The 20843-nt window shown below is 52.8% G+C and overlaps 1 protein-coding gene across 10 annotated transcripts in view; it reads right to left on the bottom strand.

The window, feature by feature from the left end:
• Positions 1 to 10755: 10755 nt before the first annotated feature.
• TEAD4 (TEA domain transcription factor 4) overlaps positions 10756 to 20843 on the bottom strand; it is a 67178-nt gene continuing 57090 nt past the window's right edge. For 9 of the 10 annotated variants that reach the window (XM_078075480.1, XM_078075481.1, XM_036082073.2 and 6 more), the window contains 3 exons: positions 16862 to 17002; positions 15976 to 16128; positions 10756 to 15855 (listed from right to left, as the gene is read on the bottom strand). In XM_078075480.1, coding sequence (XP_077931606.1) covers positions 15742 to 15855; positions 15976 to 16128; positions 16862 to 17002 — 408 coding nt within the window. In that variant the 3' untranslated portion in view covers positions 10756 to 15741. Of the gene's footprint in view, positions 15856 to 15975; positions 16129 to 16861; positions 17003 to 20843 lie in introns of those variants that run through there. The other variant, XR_013449057.1, reaches the window with a different exon arrangement.

The following is a 20843-nucleotide window of genomic DNA, read 5'->3' as shown; positions in this document are numbered from 1 at the left end:
ACAGGGAAGGGGGCAGAGGTCAGAGAGGGACAGCCTGGCTCTATGATTTTGGACCAGTTCCCAGAGATACCAAAGCCTCAGTTGTGACTGTGGAGGTGGGTGGCTTGGAGAGAAGACAGTTGGCCTGCAGAGAGAAGGAAATTAAGAAACTGAGAGCCCAGGTGACCTGCTGAAAATGTCACCCAAACCTTTTAACTCTGGGAAACACACTGAGGGTCACTGGTGGGGAGTGGGGTGGGGGTATGGGGTCACTGGGGTGATGGACATTAAGGAGGGCACTTGATGGAATGAGCACTGGGTGTTATGAGCAAGTGATGAATCACTGAACTCTACCTCTGAAATTAAGGATGTACTATGTGTTGGCTAATTGAATTTAAATAAAATAATTTTTTTAAAAAAAAAAGCAAAAAAAAAAAAAAGAAACAAGGAAACAAAATTTCCCCCAAACCAACACTAAATTCACATAGGATGAGAGGAGCTATGAGACAGCTGCTGAGATTGTCGAAGAATGAGGGACCAGGGGGTCAGTAAATGGCAGAGGCTCTCAGGAGGGGAAGAAGGTGGCCTAGCCACACCGCTGAGACTCAGAACAATGGTCTACAGGAAGTGGGAAGTAAGAAAAACAAGCCCCCTGCCTCCCAGCTTTTACACGGGGGTGTGGGAGAACATAAGCAGCCACCGTGTGGGAGGGCTACAAAAGAAGCAGTGTTTGTAGGTGTTTTATTACTATATATTGTTGTATTACTATACAACACATTACCACAGACTTAGCGTCTTAAAACAAGCCCCGGTTCTGACCTCACACCTGTGTGTGTCAGTCCCAGCGCGGCTCCGCTGGGCCCTCTGCTCTTTCAAGGCTGCAGGCAGGGCGTTGGCCAGATTGCCATCTGGAGGCTCGACTGGGGAAGAATCTGCGTCCGTGCTCGCTCAGGCTGTTGTCAGAGTTCATTTCCTGGTGGCTGTGCGGCTGAGGACATCGGCTTCTTGCCAGCTGGCTGCTGGAAGCCGTCCTCAGCTCTTAGAGGCTGTCCTCACTGCTTGGCCATGTGGGCTTTCCCAACATGGACACTGATTTCATCAAGCCAACGCAGAGAGTCTCCTAGAACAAGTCTGTTAGCAAGACGGAGTGGTGTGTAACATAACCTAATCACAGATGTGACATCCCATCGCCTCTGCCTATTACGCATTAGAGGCCCAGGTGCCCACGCACTCATGGGGAGGATGTCACACAGAGGTGTGAACACCGGGAGTCAGGGATCTTGGGGGCACCTTCAGGTCTGTCCTCCACGGAAGGGAAGGGGATACGGGATGTGTGCAAGTCACTATGGGGCAAAACAGTGGATGGAGGTGGGAGACCAGGAGTTGGGAGCTGGATTGGGGCAAGCAAATGCTGAGCACTTGAGGATGAGGGTTTGGCAGGGGATGGATGGTGTGACGGGAAGAGGGGTTTAGACTTTGAGTACAAGTTGATGGAAACTGGGTTCTCTGCCTTTCTCCATCCTGTGTACTATGGAAGACAAATCTAATTACTTACAAAAATATGTTGTCAAATAGGTTAACTTTGCTGAATATATATTGATCCTATTTTCTCCAAAAGTCTGGCCTCTTTAAAGAGCAGATGGTTGAGGCACATACACTGAGACAGCCTGAGAGGAGTCTTAAAGATAACAGGGAGAAATAAAATGACAGCCCTATTTCCAGGATAAAAGGCAGAGGAGGGCCAGAAGGCAAAGGTGCTCCGGGAGAAAGGAAGAGAGCTGAAGCTGACACTTCGAAATTGGGATCAAGCCTAGTGAATTCAATAGAGTGGGATGAAATGAAATTGTGTGACTGTCAAATAAAATGCCCTGAGGATGATGGTTGATAAGACACTCAAGGATCATAAAAGGGACGAGGAACACATTTGCAGCCCCACTAGGGCATCTGGGATCGAAGTCAATACACGTTCATTTACGACATGGAAAGGTTCGTTCCCATTATAATTAAAATATACATATAGCATGACATATTAAGGTTGTTTGGAAAGCAGCAGCTGGTAGCTAAAAGCTGGTGGTTTAAAGGGGGGGAATAAAATGAACGCCGTTACAGAATATGTATTTCTAAAGGACCTAGTAGGGTTGGAGTTAAATTGGACCAATAAGTGTGAACTCATTTTCTGGCTCTCCCACTAGAGGACTGGAGGTGGGAACTCCTCCTCGCCTGCAGTTCTCACGTGGATAATCGGATTTGCACCAGGAGTGCCCAGACATTGGTCCCTAATAACACTCACCACTTAAAGAAACCAGGGCTTCTTGGAAAGTAGCTGATACCATACCTCTGTGCAAGAAAAATCAAAGCAGGCCTAAGTCTGCTAGACGATGCCAGAAGCATGTTAGTTTCAAAAGATATTTAGGGAAAGGGATGCAGGGAAGGGAGAAAGGGAGGGAGGGAGGGAGGGAGGGAGGGAGGGGGGAAGGGAGGGAGGGAGGAAGGAAGGAAGGAAGGGAGGGAGGGAGGGAGGGAGGGAAGAAGGAAGGAAGGAAGGGAGGAAGGAGGAAGGGAGGGAGCAAAGTTGTGGCTGTCTGAGTACCAGAAAGGAAACAAACGTGTGAACACCCAAGTCCGTTTGATATTGAATGTGGCTAAAAAAAAAAGGTGAGTTTCCCCAAAATGTCATTCAATGTGCGTCCCATAGCCAAGTTTTGGTTAATAATCAAGCTGTGGATTTCTTTCTTTTAAGATTTTATTTATTTATTTGACAGAGAGCAGGAGAGAGAGGGAGAGAGCCAAGCAGGGGGAGCAGGAGAGAGAGGGAGAAGCAGACTCCCCGCGGAGCAGGGAGCCCAACGCGGGACTCGATCCCAGGACTCTGGGATCACGACCTGAGCCGAAGGCAGATGCTGAACCGACTGAGCTGTGGCTTTCTTGTACTTGTATCAGGCAGTTCGACTTAAAGGACATGCAGGGATGAAAGATGCACTGGGTTGTAGTTTCTTTAAGTGAAGGTTTGGTGAGTTTTGTGATCGTAGCAGGCCAAATTTGACCACAGGAAGTCACCCCCACAGGTGATGAGCCCGCTGGGTGAAAATCTTTCAGGAGGCGCGTCCAGCCCGCATCCCCAGACTGGCCCAATCTCCAGGTGACTCTCCGTATCTGTAACAGCAGAGCAACTGCAAACAAGGGGCTCCCAACCCGAGTCTGTAAGTGTGTACGACCCTAAACCTTTGCCTCAGTCACCTCAGCCCAAGCGTGAGGCTCGTTCGGCCTTCTTTGCCTGACTAGAGGCTTGGAGATCAATATACAGAGGGTGAATGATGCAAACGTATATTAACATTTTTGTGATGGGTCTAAGGGTGTGAGCGCCAGTCACTGCTGCAGTCATCGGAGTAATCTGTGTTCTGTCTGTAATTTTTGGAACTTTAAAAATTTAATTGAAAAATTTTGTATTTCTTTAAAAATTCACATAACAAAATTAGGCATCCACCATTTCAACGTGTATAATTTTTATCTGCTTTTTAAAGTGTTGGAAAAGTATAAAAGTATGCGACATATTGGACTTGAGATGTTGATTTCATAACTTAGGTGGATTAAGTTTGGTGATTAAATGCTTAAATAAATCTGATTAGATCGACAAGTTGAGATTTACTCTGTTTCATGAATAAGTGTTTAAGTTCTTAGTGTTAAATGCTTAGAGTCTAAGATTTTGTTAGATTCGTAAGTCTGCCTTGTTAGACTTTTGAAGTGCTTAATTATAGCTTAAACAGTCGGAGCTAATTTAATCAATCAAATTTGTAAGTGATATTAAATGTTTAGAGAATTTATGGGCTAAGTGAACATCAATCAAAAAAGTAAAAGACTTAACATGAAAACACTAGCTTTATGAACAAAATAGCAAGATTTAGAAGTTGAACGTGAGTTAATAAAATCAGGCTTTAAATTTACAACTTTAATCAGTTGACAAACATTAAAATACACAAATAGCTTTATTCTTTTCCATGCATAAAATTTCCCCTCGGACAATAAAAACTCAACTGATAGTGGCTTAGCAGTTTACAAACTAATACAAAGTATAGAATGATATTTATTTGTTGAAATGTTGACAGCTGCAGATATTCCAAGTATTCCAAGTATTCCAAGGAAGCACCCTTTTTTGAATTTAGTTTTCTTTTATTCTATTTTTCTTTTACTATTTCATTTATAGTAGCTACCTTTTTTACAAGCAGTGGTGAATATGTTGCTCAAATACATGCCTCTCGCAGGGAAGGAAACCCTGCGACCCACCCCACACTCCATCTCCCAGTCCGTCTCCAAGAGGAATTATTTGGGCTGGTCACAGTCTGGGCAGGGAGCTCTTCTCTGCACCTGGTCAAAGTCCAACCTGTTGCTTCTCAGTGTGCATAGGAATCACCTGCAGACTTGGATTCCAAATGACTGGGATGGGGGGGTTGAGAATTTGCATTTTTACTGAGCTCCTGATGATGCTCTGCATCCAGGACCCGCCCACCTGGAAGCCCTTGAAGGGCATGCTCTGCACACGTGAGCATGCGTGGATGTGGCTCTTTCCAGTGGTCCCAGTTACCTAGGGCTCTCAGCCAGATGAGTGCACGCTCTCTCTCTCCCTGTCTCTCAGGTAAGGGGTTTTCCCTGTGGATGGAACAAAGCATTTTGCTCTCCTACAGTAGCAGGGCCCAGGGGCCCTCATCTGAGGAGGCATTGAGACAACTGCCCTCCCTTCCTCCTCCGCTGATCTCTGATGTGTGGCCTGCCCTCCATCACAGAGATCAGATCCCAGACTGTTTGGGAATGGCCAGTGGGGACGGGAGTGAGGGGGAGTACAGAACAGGAGGTCTGATGTTATTTTGCTGATTTTCTGTGGGATTCCCGCCCACCTCCCCACCCCCCACTGGCTTGTCAGCTCTTGGAGGACTGGCACTTTGATTCTGTTCACCGCTGTGCCCCCAGGAGCTGCGACAGTGCCAGACACATCCTAGGTGCTCGGTGTTTATGGGCTGAATGAAGACTGTTTTGGCTCCAGGCCATTCAAACCCTCTGGAATTTGACATTGGGGTCCAAGTCTTACGTGATAGACAGTGGTAAGTGCCTTGCTTAGCCTCTTTTGGGCATACACCTCCCTCGAGGAAGGGGAAGTGCGGCCAAGGGCGGGACTGGAGTGTCTTTATGTCCCTTGTCATAACGCCATCTCAGTACCACATCCATCTCTGGCCCAGACGTGGGTTCCACAGAGCCCAGGCCAGAGGGCAAGGGCTCCTCACCCAGGGGAGTACGCTGTGGAGGACGCTGAATCAGAGGCAGACAGAGCCGAGGGCTAACGGAAAAACCCCTGAGGCCCAAAAAGCTGCGAGGAGAATGTGATGAGTTGCCAAACTCGAGAGAGCAGAAGCAAATATCAAAGCCAGGGACTACAGCCAGGAATCCAAGGTCCAGTGAGGTGAAGCCAAGAGCAAGTGGGCCGCTTGGAGCTGGGGAGGGGCCGAGGCCTTTCCCTGGGGCAGGCATGTGAGGCTGGCTTTAATGTGCCTCCAGGAGCAGGGCGAGGGCGGGTCAGTCGAGATTAAAGGGGGCCATGGGTGGGGTGGACGGAATGGTATTTCCCCGAGGGCTCTTCTGCTTGGGGCTAGAGCTGGGGAGCTGCACGTGGTCTTAGAAGTCACAAGGCTGATCTTAAATCCCAGCGTCTACTTGCCGACTGCATAACCTTGCCTGAGTTACTTAAAAGTAATCTCACCTTGCCGTTCAGAAGGTGCAAACCCTGGCTCAGCTTAAAATGTGTGTATCCCCAGCAATCTCCGGACTGGTGGGGATTTAGAGAGAGAAATTGGAAAGAAGTCAGCAAAGTCGTTACTGAAGAGGAAAACAGAAGGAGCAATTCGTGCCAAACTTCAGAAGCTCTGAGCCGGGCTTCCAAAGAACGGAGGCTGCAAAGAGCAGCAGATCCCTTTGATCCCGAGACATTGACACGGTCATAGGACTCAGCAGACTTGGTCTGAACATCTGATTGCTACCTGATTACTTCCAGAATGGGATTGCTGGCAGGCCAGCTAGCAGACCCACTTTCCCCATGGTGATGCTTATCTAATTTTTACCTCCTTTGTTCTCCGCTGTCTCCTGTACTCCACATCATCTCTCTGGAAATAGAAGCATTTTCCTGAAAAGGCGAGAAAGCTTTGATTGCGGCACTCCAGGGCTCGCCGGGACCTCCGGGGCCAGCTGCCAACGACCCCCCACCCCACAGCGTCGGGCAAACTCTAGGGCAGAATTTCCTGTGCATACATCACCTGCTCTCCACCTGCATTCCTGCGCCCTGGCTGAGAAGCCAGAAGATGCAGGGTGAGGTATACGAGCTGAAACTCAGTTTCTTCATGTATAAAAAGAAGTTCACAGAATCACGACGGAGCCGCAAAGATCAGGCAAGGCAGTGTGCCTGAAAGTGCTACTATAGTCAGGGTGGTATTATTGTGGTGGTGGTTGTTGCTCCAGCTGTTCACGCTTCAACCACTGTGCCTCTATGTTTGTTGCCAAATCTAGCGATATATCAGTTAGAATTAAGTTTGGCTGCTAATTACAAAAACAAACACAAAGTAAAACTTACTTAAAGAAGAGTTTATTTCTCTCTCATCTGAAATCTGTCCCCAGTTGTTATGGTGCTCCATGGTATCAAAGATCCAAGATCCTTTTATCTTGTTGCTTTACCATGGGTAGCTTCCATTCCTAAGGTCACCTCATGGCCCAAAATGGCTGTAGGAGATCCAGCCATTACATGACAATCCAATCAACAGAAAAGAATTGCTAAGAAGAGCATGCCTCCTCCCTTTTAGGACACTTCTGGAAGGTATAGCTCTCCTTCCCTCATTGGCCATCCTAGACACAGGGCCACATCTGGCTGCAAGGGAGACTAGGAGATAGGGTATTTATTCTGAGTGACCATGTGCCCAGCTAGGACTCAGGAAGAAGGGGAAGCTAGGGAGTCTCTACCACAAATGGTCATTTCTCCATCTTCAACTTAATCTACCTGTCAGCGGCATTTCAGCACTCCCTGCGAAAAGACTTTCTTTCCTTCACTACTGAGAAGGAAACCACACCTTCCCAGTTCTCCTCCTCCTCTCTGCTACCCTTAAATGTTGGAATGACTCAGGGCAGTCCTGGGGACGCCTCTTCCTTCTCTGTCCATACTCTCCTCCCAGGTGATCTCATCTAGCCTCAAGAACCTAAATGCCGATCCAGGTGCCAAGAAATCCTAAATCCAGCCCTGGCCTCTCCCCCTAATTCCAGAATCATATATACAGCTGCTACTTGCCACCCCCTCTTGGATGTCTAATGGGTGTCTCAACCTCCACTCCTCTCCACCCATAGACTTGCACTCCCCAAGTTTCTCCCATCACAGTAAGTGGCACCAGTGACTTCAGCCAGGGAATCTGGAGTTGATCTCCCCACACCCACGCCATCAGGAAGTCATAGTGACTATCTTCAAAATATATCTCAAGGTCCACTTGCTTTCACGTGCACCACTGTGATCTAGATCCCCTAGATCTCCACAGTAACCTCCTGACTGGGCCTCCCTGCTTCCCCTCCTGCCTCCTATTATCTATCCTCACACGACAGAGTGAGATTTTTTTTTTTTTTTAAGATTTTATTTATTTATTTGACAGAGAGAAAGAGCACAAGCAGGGGGAGTGGCAGGCAGAGGGAGAAGCAGGCTCCCCCCTAAGCAGGGGGGAGCCCGATGTGGGACCCGATCCCAAGATCCCGGGATCATGACCTGAGCTGAAGGCAGTTGCTTAACCAACTGAGCCACCCAGGCGCCCAGAGTGAGATTTTAAATAAGCAAATTGGGACAAAGGGGGTGATTCAACACAGGCATCTACTTTGTTGCCCCTGGAAACTCTTCTAAGATGACCATAAGCGTATTTTATAAGGTGTATATCCTAAAGGACAAAGAGTGCAGGGGAGGGGATAATAGTAACAAAAATTCAGACGTTGGAAAACAGAAGGGTGAGTGCCAACTGATTTAGCAAACCTAAGAAAGCTGAATCCTTGCCCAGACAAAGCCAGAAAGGAACATGACTTATACCACTGAGTCCCCCAAAGTTCAGACTTGATAGCACCAGGTATCTCTGGAAGTAGAGGTAATGAGAGGAGACAGATCCCCCAGCTCCTCTCCTCGACTCCACGCAGCCACGGGACGGTCCCCTGCACTCAGGCAGGAGCCAGCAGAGGGTGACAGGGAGTGGCTCTGGGCTGGGGCGCCAGGTCCAGGAGCAGAAAACAGGGAGTGATGGAAGCGTACATAGTGAACATTGAGACGTCCTCGGCACTCTTCTCCCAACTTGGTTCCCGGAATGCTGGGGGCCGGACAGTTCTCCCCAGTGAGAACCTGGAGGGACCCTTCCCACGGAACCTGACCAGATGAGGAAGAGCTCCCCTATAGAAATCCACTTGCTGACATCAGAGCTGCCAGAGGGCTGAGTGCAGCCCGGGAGGTCAGAGCCACCCAGGGGCTGTGGGTCCCCCTCTGAAGTACGGACAACCGAGGGGGACTGGCTTGGGAGGAGAGGCTCGGCCGCGGGCATCAAAGACCAAGCGCACCAGGAGAAACGCAGCCGGGAGGAGATGCATCAGGTTGGGAGAAGAACCACAGCTCTGAGACCCCCGCTAGCCTCAGCACAATGAGTGCAGACACAGCCCCCCGGGAACATGGACAGCAGATGCCCCAGTGCGCTGCGGTCCTTCCCGCCGCTTCAGCGCGCCCAGGCCTTTCCCACCCCAGCACCCTCGAAATAGGGGTTCCCTTCCCTAGGTCTTCACATGGCTGGCTCCCGTCACCTCAGAGAGGCCTTCGATGCTCACCCACTCCAAAGAAGGCCTCCCAGCCACAGCCTAACAGGAGTGGCCAACTCCTCCTGGAGAGCACCAGAGAGGGAGTCTTCCGGCATGGCCAGCCACCGATGGTCCCCGCCCTGCCGCTCAGCGCTGGGTCGCCGCGTCTGGGTCGCCACATGGCCACACGAATGCCGCTGTGCACGGTAGGGAACGGGGACCGTGGCTGCCTTCCGGTCACATTCTATTTAGACCCTGAAACTTGACTTGCAGATTTTTTTTCCAACCATTTAAAAACGTAAAAACCATTCTTAGCTTCCGAGCTATCCAAAAACAGGCGGCAGGCCAGATACGGCCAAACCCTGTTCTGATACATCATCCTGTTTAATTTTTGTCAAAGCGCTGACCACTTCCTGCTATTTTCTTGTTTCTTTGCCTTTTCTCGTTGCTTCTTATCCGTCTCCCCTGCTAGAACGGAGGCTCTCTGAGAGCAAAGCCCCTGGCCATCTCCCTGGTTCCCTCAGCACCTAGAACAGTGCTTGGCACACGGCGTGTGCTCAACCATGTCTGCCGGGAGCCGGAACGCCTGCTGTGCCGCCTGGGGGGGGACCCCACACCCCCAGCAGCGACGCCCCTCCCAGCCCTGCCCCGCTCTCTCCCCTCTCTCTCGGTTCCTGCTCCCCTTCCTTCCTTTCCTCAGTCCTGAGCTGTAGGCCCCTCTGTGAGGCCCAGGGCTACCCACAAGCCTGAGAGGCAAGAAACACTCCCCCTAAGGCCGCCTGTCCTCTCGGCTCCCAGCGCTAAGGATGAGGGAGCAGTGGTGCGCCGCTGGGCCAGCCCCCAGACCCAGACGCTGACCCGCAAGGTCAGCCTCCTGCTGACCGCCAAGGAAGGGACAGAATGGGGGAAATGGAGCCTCAGGATAACCCCCTCTGAGGAAGGCCGGCACAAATGCTCTAACTTTTCAGCACGATGTAATGGGGCTTGAGACAAAGAAGGAGCCATCTCTGACCAGTGTCCGGAGAAAAGGATTCCTTGGGAGAAGTCCAGTCCCCAACGTGAGGCAGGGCCACCAGACTCTGAACGTTGGTGCCCACATTCCTTTAACGTTCAAGCCCAACTCCCTGCTCGAACATATGCGCAAGCTACCGTACTCAAGTGATTCGGTTTCCTGAGGAGGAAAGAATGTGCCAGTAGGCGGACGAGTACGGCCGTGACCGGGGCGTGGCGCTGCTCCCCGCGAATTAATCAAGCGGCCCTCGGGCTTATCCATCCCGCCTGTGGGGCAAGGGCTGAGCTCACGTTCCTCACGTGCCACGCTAGGAACCACATCCCCACCAGCCCCTGCCTGAACCTCTCGTTTTGACCACTCTTCAAATCCAGTGGGCTTTGTGTCCTTCTGTGGTTGACGAAGCACCTAATGCTCTGCGTCGACAACTGCAGTGCGCACAGCTCACGCCGGAAGCCCCCCACTCGGGCACTGACAAGGGATTTACGGGGCCGGGATGGCCGCCGAGGCCCCGCGCGCTGCCAGCCCGATGGCACGGGCTTGAACCTTACCCGATGTTTTTGGTTTTTTTTTTTTTTGACAGAGAGAGAGAGTACAAGCAGGGGGAGCAGCCACAGAGGGTGAGAGAGGAGCAGGCTCCCCGCTGAGCAGGGAGCCCGATGCGGGGCTCGATCCCAGGACCCTGGGATCACGACCCGAGCCGAAGGCAGACACCTAACCGTCTGAGCCCCCCAGGCGCCCCAAACCTTACCCGTTTGCAGGCACCCCCGAGGGCTTGCTACTGTCTTGGGAGGGACGGCGCTGGCCGGGCGGTGGCTCTCGGGGGCTCTGAGTTCCTGCTCCCACGGACACGCTGCAGTGGATGTTCCCTATCTGGCTCTCTTCACACGACACTTTTAATTCCAGAAAAAGAAACCACTCACACAAAGGCCTTTGTGTAGGTAGCAGACTTTACTGAAGATTTGGGGAGACAAAGGGGGGTTACATAGCAAAAATACAAAAACTTGAAGTTGAATATTAGACATCCATGAGCTTAAAAATAAAAAGACCTTTAGCCATTCCCGCCAACTGGCCTCCAGACTTCTATAAAGGTGCTGGGCCACCTCTCCCATCCTCTCTCAAAAGTAAACCAATCCCAATTCCAGACAGTCTCTTATTCACACTGTCCCAGCCCACCATTTGTTCCGTGCTCCCTTTTGAGACCCTTCCCTGGGGCCTCTTTCCCCTCATGGCCACGAAGTTATTTTCTCAGTTAAGAACACTTCCTTCCCCCTGTTTCTGAGACCTGAGGATGAAAGTCTAAGCGCTGTCTCTGCTGGACAGTTCCCACAAAAGTGAGAGCCCAGGGCCTCCTCGTGGGCTCTGGGAGACAGCAGAGCTTGGTGTGTGTGTGTGTGTGTGTGTGTGTGTGTGTGTGTGTGTGTGTGTGTGTCTGAGTGTGAGCATGCGTGTGCATGAGTGTGTGTGTGTGAGTGAGTGTGAGAGGGGTAGAAAGAGCAGAGTCAGGGCAGGTTTTAACAGCCCTAAGTTACCACCATTCACTGAGCGCTCACCTTGAGCTCGGGCTGTCACCTTTCTCCCAACAGCAACCTAAAGTCAAAGCCACTTTATTCCCATTTCCCAAGTGGGGTTCTGAAGGTCTGAGGGGGTGAGCTATTTGCACAAGATTGCATAACTTAGCAGCGGCCAATTCGGCTTCTTAAGAATGACTCCTATATCGCTTGAAGTCTTGGGGGGAAAGCTTCTTGCTTTCATTTCTGGAGCTGACATACCAGATGAAGTAAGCAGGGGTGGGACACAGCAACCACTGGCTATACCTGCCCCCGAGGTAAGACACACTGCTGCTCTCACACCCCCTCTGTGCGGTTTGGCCCAGGTGAGCACCACTGACCCCACAGAGCCCTGCACCAGGCCGAGCACCGCGGGCCGTCAGGAGCTCCCTGCCGCCCCCAGCCCTGCCTCTCTGAGCTGCCTGCCTCCTCCCTCCAGCCCGGTCAGCACCTGCCCACTGTCCTCCGAAACCTGCGGCGGGGGAGAGGAAGCAGCTGATGGACTAAGCACACACAGTCTGAGGGGCCTGAGCCAGGGCCGCCCCTCGATCCTCACTCCACTGGCTTTAGTCCTGAAAGGGCAGAGATGGTATCTACACACACATGCACAGGTGCATGCACACGCACCCTAAAGTCCTTCCGTGTGGGGTGCTCACCCCACTCCATGGACGTTAACTGATGGCCACTGAGGCAGTCCGCTCAGTCACTGTCAAGACAAGCGGTCTGTTTCCACGTCCCCATCTCAACCACGCCCCCTGCTAACTCTAGACCTGTCACCCTCATGGGCTCAGGGCCCTTACTCACCTCCCGGGCCCAAACGGCGCGGCTCACACTGCCTCGTCCACATGCACTCCTTCAGCGCATGTTTACTGAGCACCTGCCATGTTCCAGATGTGGTGTTAGTTTACAGAAAGTAACAGACCAAGGAAGCTACAGTCTGCACCCACAGAGGCTGAGTCTAGAAGGAAAGACAGACTCAGGAGCAGACAATTACACATGCTTCTCTGTGGGCCCCAGCAGCCCCAGAGTCCATTTCTAAAAAAATCAAAGATTAAAGATCAAAAAGACTTACTCCCTTGCTTCAAACACTTCCAGGACCTCCCTTCACATGGAGTAAAACCCAAAGTCCTTGCCAAGCAAGGGGGTGCTGGGCTGGGGAGGGAGCTGAGTTCTTTGCCCTCCCCCCTCGCCCCCCGGGTCTGGACAGCTGGCCCAGGGCAGGATCTGGCCCCTGTCGCCCCCGTACCCTAGCACATACAGCTCTCACTCTCTGCACCTGCCCCACACCCATACCTCCCTGCCTCTGCTCAGAATGCCTTCCCCCACCTTCCCCGGGCCTGCGAGGCTTCCCCAGTGACTCTCACATCCGCAGCCCTCTCTACCTTGAAAGCACTTGTCACAGTCTACATGTCCTGTTACTTGCTCACTTAGTTTTCTTCCTCAATGAAACATAAGCTCCCTGAGGACCTCGTCTGTCTGGGTCAGTGATACCTTCCCAGTGCCCACACAGAGCAGAAGTTAAGTAAATAGTTGCTAACTGAATGAATAAACACATTAATATTCAAAGCAAGTTAGTTCACTTCTCTGTGCCCCATTTTCTGCATCTTTCAAATGGGGACAGCACAGCACCCACTGGCTGAGGATTAGAAGAGGTGACAGAGGTCCCTATGTTCTGGGTTAGGAATGGAAGGCTTTTGCCACCCAAGGGCAGGTGTGACTAACCCCTCCGCATGAGGAGGAGTGACCACACACCGGCCCTTGAAGCATGAGTAACAGTTCTCCAGTAGGAGAAAAGGGCAGGGCATGACTGGCCGGGAGAACATGTGGGGCCAAGGCCTAAAGGCAGGGAAGGGCACCCAATTCAGAGGGCGCAGGGCAGTGCCAGACAAGCCCTCGAGAGCGGTGGGCCAGGTGGCCATGGGGGGAGGCATCTACACCTGCACTGGTGGCTGACTGGTCTGGACCTTACAGCTCTAAGTACATGACTTTCCATGAGGCTGCTGAGGTCAGCTCCTGAAGAGAAGGGAAAACGCACAGCTCACACGTGGCCCCGACATCTGCTCCGACTCGTTCCCACCCGTAACGCAAAAGATCATCTCCTTAACTTGTGCATGTGCGCCATGGCCGAGAGGCTGCTCACACATCCTCCATGGGTACCTGCCTGAAGGCTCACCGTCAAGCCAGAAGGGTAGGCATCATTCCCCTTATCCAAACAGCCCGAGGGGAGAGGCGAGGAGCGAGGGTGAGGGTTGTGACAGTGACCGGGGAGGGGCGGGGGAGCCTTACACAAACCCGCCCGTGGACATGTGAGCACATGCCGTCTGCTCAGGGCCTCCCAGACCCCACGCCCACCTCCACAGCACGTCTTTTGATGAGAGCCAGCCCCCACATACAGTGGAGTTAGGCAACTTGGCACAAGGTCTAGCAGCAGTCCAGAGGCCTTTGGTTAAAGTTGCTTTTTGATGAGAAGAGGCAGTCTTGGCCCGTGAGGCCAGGATACCGGATAGCTGGCTTCTTTTCCCCATCTGGAATGCTGGCCAGCCTTCGGCCCATCTGCTTATCTAAACACTGCCCATCCTCTAAGGGGCAGCCCCTCTCCATTGCAACCTCCTCCCTGGATCTTCCACACCCTGCTCTCTCCCATCTCTGAACTCCAGTTTCTGTGAGAATCAGGCAACCCCACTTAGGAGTTCTCTGATCTGAGTTTTTAGACTGCAAGCTCCTGCTATTAAGAATAATGTGTATTTATCGAACACATTTATGTGCTCGGCACTATTCTAGGCACTCTACATATACGAGGTAGGTACTCTTATTATACCCATTTTACAGATGGGGAAACTGAGGCACAGTGAAATTAAGTAACTTGCCCCAAGGCCACAAAGCTAGTCAGTGGCCAAGTGCCAGGATTTCAATCCTAGCTGTCTGACTCAAGCCCTTGATCCTCACCACCATTCCATAAACACCTCCTAGATGCTGTCTTACTCACTTTTCTATTCCCATATATCTCCCTGAGTGCTGGGCACAAAGTAAACACCTGTAGGTTGAATCTTGGTTCCCTTCTGCTCCAGGCTTCTGGAACTGTGGTTCCCATTAAGGGTGATATGAGGGCCACTAGATGGCAGCAAAGAGCCAGACCCAGGCCTCCCTGAGGGAGGGGAGGATAAACTAATTATAACAACATTTATTTAGTGCATCTTGCACCAGGCACTTATAGACATTAGCTCTCTTTCTCACTAAGTCCTTCTAAGGTAGGTGCTATTGCCCTCCCCTTTACAGAGAGCAAAGGACACCAAGGCTCAGACTGCTGGAGAAATTTGCCCAAGGTCAGACAGCTAGGAATACCAGGACTGAAGCCAGGACCACCAAAACCCTAAGCCCATACAGTTCTCCCAAGAGATAAACCAAGGAACCCTTCACTGGTTCCCTCGAGGCTCAGGGTGGGTTCCACACCCCTCCTCCATGCACAGGGCACACAGACTCTACTACTCTGGGGAGGGAGTGGACAGCCCGGGCGGGCTCCGAGGCAGTCACCACCTAGCAGGCACCCTGGCTGGGAGGGAGCCCAAGGTAGGACTCACAGAACATCAGAACTGGGTGGTCTCAGAGACCACTGGTCCACTACAGGCCTCTGACCCACTTTCCGGGCCTTCACCCCCACAAAGGATGCTGCGTGACACCAGCCTCAGCACCTAAACTCCACAGGCTGGCCTCCGCACCATCACTCCCAGCCTCCCGGTCTCAAGCTCTGGGCTATGCAATCCACTCCCACCGGGGAGGGATGAAAACTATCTAGAGAGTTCTGGCTGTGTGCCCTTCCAGCCTTTCCAATAACTGTCACCTCCACACCTCACCCAACCCCTGGGCTGGACCGAGCCTCCCTGTTCGCTGTCCTGGGGCCAGGGCACCAAAGGTGGCTAGGACACTGTGCACAGTCCCTGCAGGGGCCCACATGGGGATGCACAGAACAGGGCCCGAGAGCCTAGCCCCCGAGCCCAGCCCCCGGACTTCCGGCGTGGCCAGCAGCTTGAGTGGCAGCAGAGAAGTCATCCCATCAGGAGCTTTGCATCTGGCGACATTCCTGGGTGAGTCCATGGGGGATCTCTGGGGCTGCTTCTGGCCTGCTCCCCAGTCTGCCCCCCTTCTCCCGCAGTCCCTCCCAAGGCTCAGACAGCCAGATCAGGTCCTCCGAAAATACACACCATCTTGGGTTTATTTGGGGTTGAGCATTGCAGGTTCAGGCACAGTTTGTTCCTGGCTAGGAAGAGTCAGGGCCTCTCGGCTCTCCTGGCAATTCAGGCCCCTGCAGATCCCCTCCCCGTGTCCCTGCACACACGACGTCTCTTCCCCCCTCCCTGCTCCCTGAGTCTCTTATTCTTTCACCAGCCGGTAGATATGGTGCTGAGCCCCGTGCTCGCTGGCTGACACCTCAAAAACATATGCAATGCACAGCAGCGTCTCCTGCGTGTCTCTGTTGGTGACCACCTGCAGGGGATGAAAAAGATGGGAGTTAAAGCCCCAAACAAGGGCACGCCATTTGCTCGACCCACCGAGCCCCTCCCACCGCACACCTGCAGCGCACCTGTCCCTAGCACACACACACACCTGCAGGATGGTGAAGTTCTCCAGCACGCTGTTCATCATGTACTTCTCGGGCAGGTGCTTCAGCTTGTGGATGAAATTGATCATGTACTCGCACAGCGGCGACCGATGAATGCGGTATGAGTAGTGGCCGTTCTCATAGCGGGCATACTCTGTCTGCAGGACCCAGGGGGCAGCGGGGGCTTAGAATTTCTCTTGACCACTTCCAGCCCCGGCCCAACTCTCTGGGGAAGCTCCATGACCCACTCACTGTCCACCTCCTCCATCAGTGACGGGCAGACCAGGTCGACGAGGGGGGAGCCCAAGAACATAAGCGCAGTGGCACTAGGCAAGATAGGACAGAGCAGTGACGCAGTCCTGGCTGCACACAGACACACGCTAACAGGCACAGTGAGTGCATGGAAGCAGGTGCCACCTGAACCACACTGCTGGGCTGCATCGATGTCCATCTCCTCGGTGCCAGTATGATACTTTAGCTATGCACGATGTGGCCGGGTGCAGGGTACACGGGGTGACAACTGCACTGCATGTGGAGCCGTAATTATCTCAAAATAAACATTTAATTAAAAATAACTCAAAAAGCATTTTATAAACTACTATTGCTGCAGAGCGGGTTCCAGGCACTGGTGCGTTTCCACAGTCCCCAGATGACCACAGGGGTCGCGGGGCTGAGAAGCCCGGGGATGGGCATGGTCTCTTCCCGGGTACCAGCCTGGCATCTGGTTGTGTTGGACAGGAGGTGGTTACCAAGAACTGCCAGATGTGTGAGGGGAAGAGCTCACTGACTCAGACAAATCCGGGGAAAGAGGTGGCGACAAGGATGAAGGGCATACTGAGGCACGGAAGGGCCTGGCCTAACAAACACACGGGGTGGGGGGGCAGCTCCTACCTCCACTTTCTCTACCACCTGCTTGCCGAAAGAGCAGACCTTGGTGGAACAAGTGATTATCATGTTCTCCGGACTCTCGTACTGGCTGGAGACCCCGTAGAAGGAGCTGCCTTCATCCTCGATGTTGGTGTTGAGGTCTGCCTGGAGAAAGACACAGGGAAGACAAGCAGTGGACAGGTGAGTCAATAGGGGCCTTGCTGGGGGTGGAATGGAGGAGAACCCTGGGGCCACTCCAGGTTCCAGGGCCAGGAAGACATCAGGAGGGCCTAAAAAGAACTGGGAGAGTAGGATCTTGGAAAGCTTCCATGCTTCTCCACACCCAGGCCTGGCATAATGTCAGGGTGTGGTGTCTCAACAATTGAAAAAGAGAACGTTGTCACCTGCATTAGTCGCAGGCCTCTGCTACCCATTTAGGCACCAACACACCCAGCAGGTGCGGCCCCCAACTTTGTCTTTAGGATTCAAGTTTTATAGTCTAAGGCTTTGCTCTTGTTAAACTGCAAACATCTGAATCTATATCAGTCATTTCTATTTTAGTATGAATTTGTCAGATCCTTTCCAGAGTCAATTTTGATGGTGCAGTAAGCGTGGGAACAGAAAGCCAGAATGGGAGACTGGCAGAGGGGAGAGTAGGAGGGGGTGCTGGGACTCCTCTATGTCTCATCCTCCAGTCCAGCTGGTCACTGGACCCTGCCAGTGCTCTTTTGGAAATGGCTCTGGGGGCCGGCCTCTCACCCATCTCTACGGCATTACTGAGTCCAGCCACCCTTGACCTTTTTACATCTCTGTTTCAGATTCCAGACGAATCCCCCCCAATACCAGTCTCCTTCCCTTTGGTTCATTCTCTAACTTCTCTGAGAGTTCTCTTCCAAAAACAAGTCTGACTGCATCCCTCCATGGTTAAAACGCTCTCACTGAGCCCCTTGCCATAAGAGAACATGATGCTCACTCCCCAGCCTGGCTTGGGGGCCCCTAGTCCTCTAGATCAGCTTCTTGCTGTTCCCCAACACACATCTTTTCTTCCTCTGCTGACAGCAGAGCCTAAAGTACCTCCCGCTGGATGTTGCGTTGATTTGAAATTTTCCTCTTAGAAAAGGTGGGGTAAGACTCCTGATTTCACACACACCCCCGCAAGAGGGACAGAGCAGGATCTCGGCTTCAGTTTGATCAGTGAGGCTCCCTGACCACAGGTCCAGCCCAACCCCACACAGCGGACAAGGTGTTCAGGCTCCCACTCCAGCACTTAACTGAATCCGGCAGAGTTACAGGAGAGAGAGGGAGACACTGGATGAGACAATTCAGTGCCTTGGCAGCTCTGAGGCTGCCACTTAGGCATCCCCATCCCCAGAACTTAGGCCCCCCACTGAATCACCCCATCTGAGCCAGGGGTGCTAAAAGAGCAACTTAGCACTCAGAACAAATGCACAGATTTAAAAAGGCTTAGTGTGAGGGTGCGGCCTCTCCTCCCACCTACACAGCCAGCCTGGAATCCCTGCCAGGCTGGACCCGCAGTGCGGCAGCCCTATGAGGCAGCAGAAGCTGTCGACGCAGCTAAAGAATCCGACACCAAGGACTCCTCTACACAAAAATAAGGGGCTCCTCAGAACCCTGGAAGGTTCTGGCACCATTCAGAGACGGGCACCAGGCAGTTCTGTTACTGGCCATTAGGGGATGCTCAGCCATTATGTTTCTCTCCTTTGCGGAAAGAAGTTTTCCAAGAGCAAGAACATTCTCTGGACTGGTGGGGGCTGTTAAATGTCTTACAGCACAATAGAAATATTATGGAGCCACAAAAAATGTTGAGAAGGACCTGTGTTTACTATTGTGAATTGACTACAACAACTGTTAAGTGGAAAAAAAAAAAATGCAGGTTAGGGAACACAATGAGGATGTGTTACTTTCATGATGAAAAAAAGAGGCTGTTTTCATGTTGATTAGAATGGCACAGGTTTAGTGCACTCTGCGACAGTTTTAATGAGGCCACCAGGGAGACAGGAAAACAAGGAACTACAGCTACACTCAAGTCAGGGCTCAGCCTCCGAAATCAGCAGAAGTGTTGCAAACCTGCTTCATCCCAGCCCTGGCTGGCCTCTGCCCCCACCCTGGTGTGGGGATGGAGCTGGGCAAGCAGAGGGTGCCCCTGAGTCCCGGTCGGGGTGGACCAGGCCTCACTGGGCTGGGAATTAAGGGCAGATGGGACTGGCACAAGGCCTTACAGTCATGTATAAGGTGAACTGGAACCAAAATCCAGCTCTCCGTCTTTTTCCCCCCGCTAAGTCACATGCTCCTCCTAGGAGACCAAGTTTGCCAGACTTCTTTAAAAAGGAACAGTTTGCTCGAAGTATACTGCAGCTAGAAGCACAGGGCAGAAGCATGAAAAAGAGCTGGCAGGAAGCCGGCTGCCTGGGAAGGGCAGGCACCTGAACACGGGAGGGTGGGTGCTGGCCGAGCGGCAAGGCCTGGGCACAAAATGATGGCTCTCAGACCACAGCCACTGCCGGGGTCCTGTTGAGTAAGGGCGCACTTGCGTAGCACCTACCACAGGCCCTACTATGCCCCTACTGCTTTCTCTTAAATCCACTCTTTCCTTAAGCCCATGCTAAGCAAGGTTATCCATGAAATCAGGGATTCTATTTTTTCTGTGATAATAACTGCAAAACTATTGAAGAAATATTTGTTCGTATGCCACCTAAAAGAACGCTGTGCACCAGCGTCAGGTAGGACTGGCCCAATCCCTCCCGGGTTCTTCCCAGCACACAAAGGTCACAGCTGCCTAGCACCCCCACAGCGCCCTGGACATGCCATGCCCTTCATCACCTTGTGCTGCCAGAATCTGCTCAGATGGCCTTGGCCCCTTCCAGATGGCAAGCACCCTGCCAGAAAGGACTAAGCTCTCCCAGGGCTTGGGCCACGCCTAGGGTGAGGTGGGCCGGTCTCGAAGGCTGCCTGCTGTTCAACCTCTCACCTCTGGGTGGCGCTGGGTGAGAAGAGAGGTGAGCCCCACATCACCACACACACAGGTCTCGGTCCTAGCCTCCCACTCACCTGGCCCTTCCATCCCTCAGTCACCCACTTATCCTGCCCCAGCCCAGCACAGTCAAGGGGAGTGGGGCCCAAAGAGGCTGAGACATTGTCTCTGCTGTCAAGGAATCCCTAACTGGTGGGACAGCAAGTAGCATAAGTGCGATGGTGTTTGAGTGGTGGAGATAGAGAGGGACAGAGATAAGGAGGTAGTGGGAGAGAGATAAACCTCCCGCAAATGACCATCCAAAGTTGGCCCCAGGGCTGGCCCAGTGGCTGCACGGCACCGAGCCAGGAGATGCAGCCGGTGACACAGACAAGCCCCGCCCAGCACCTCATCTTGTCCTCCGTGCCCCATCCTCCTGACTACTACCCCACCCCTCGCCCGCAGCCGCACTTCCCACACTTCCCGTCCACCCCGGCACCCCTCACTCTAATGGGCTTGGCTTCTCTTTCTTAGCCGAAGAGGAAGGCTGCCCCCCTGCCCTCCTGTCCTCCGAATGCCCCCACGCTCTCCTCCCTCCACCCTATTCATAGCTGTGGTGTGGGTGGGCAGCCCAGGCAGGGCCTGGAACAGGTGTGGGGGATCAGGTGACTGACAGATGAGCCGAGACAGCCGCAGCCCTGGAGTGGGGGCCGGAGGGGCTCAGATTCATTGTCATGTGCTGGTATGTGCCTGGGAGAAATGTCAGGGCCCAAAGGGAGCAGCTGGGATGGGGGCTGGTCTGGGGTACCCTCCTCCCTCCAAGGCCTCAGCTCACCTCTGCCCGGCATTTTCAATTTGCAGACTGGTGTTAACAACCCTGTGTCCAAGAGCCCCCTCCCCCCCACCCCGAGGACCGAGGTGGCCCCAGCTGGTCCCACATGTTGTGGGGAAGGAGGGAGAGACTTCAGCTTCTCAGTTGCCCCTCCAGACCCCGCATGTCCCACCCAACAGAGCACAGCCTCACAACTCAAGCCT

This window comes from Halichoerus grypus, chromosome 6 (assembly GCF_964656455.1).
Source record: "Halichoerus grypus chromosome 6, mHalGry1.hap1.1, whole genome shotgun sequence".
Classification (NCBI taxonomy): Eukaryota; Metazoa; Chordata; class Mammalia; order Carnivora; family Phocidae; genus Halichoerus; species Halichoerus grypus.
Note: the sequence above shows the minus strand (reverse complement) of the source record. Positions and strands in the feature narration are given on the sequence as shown.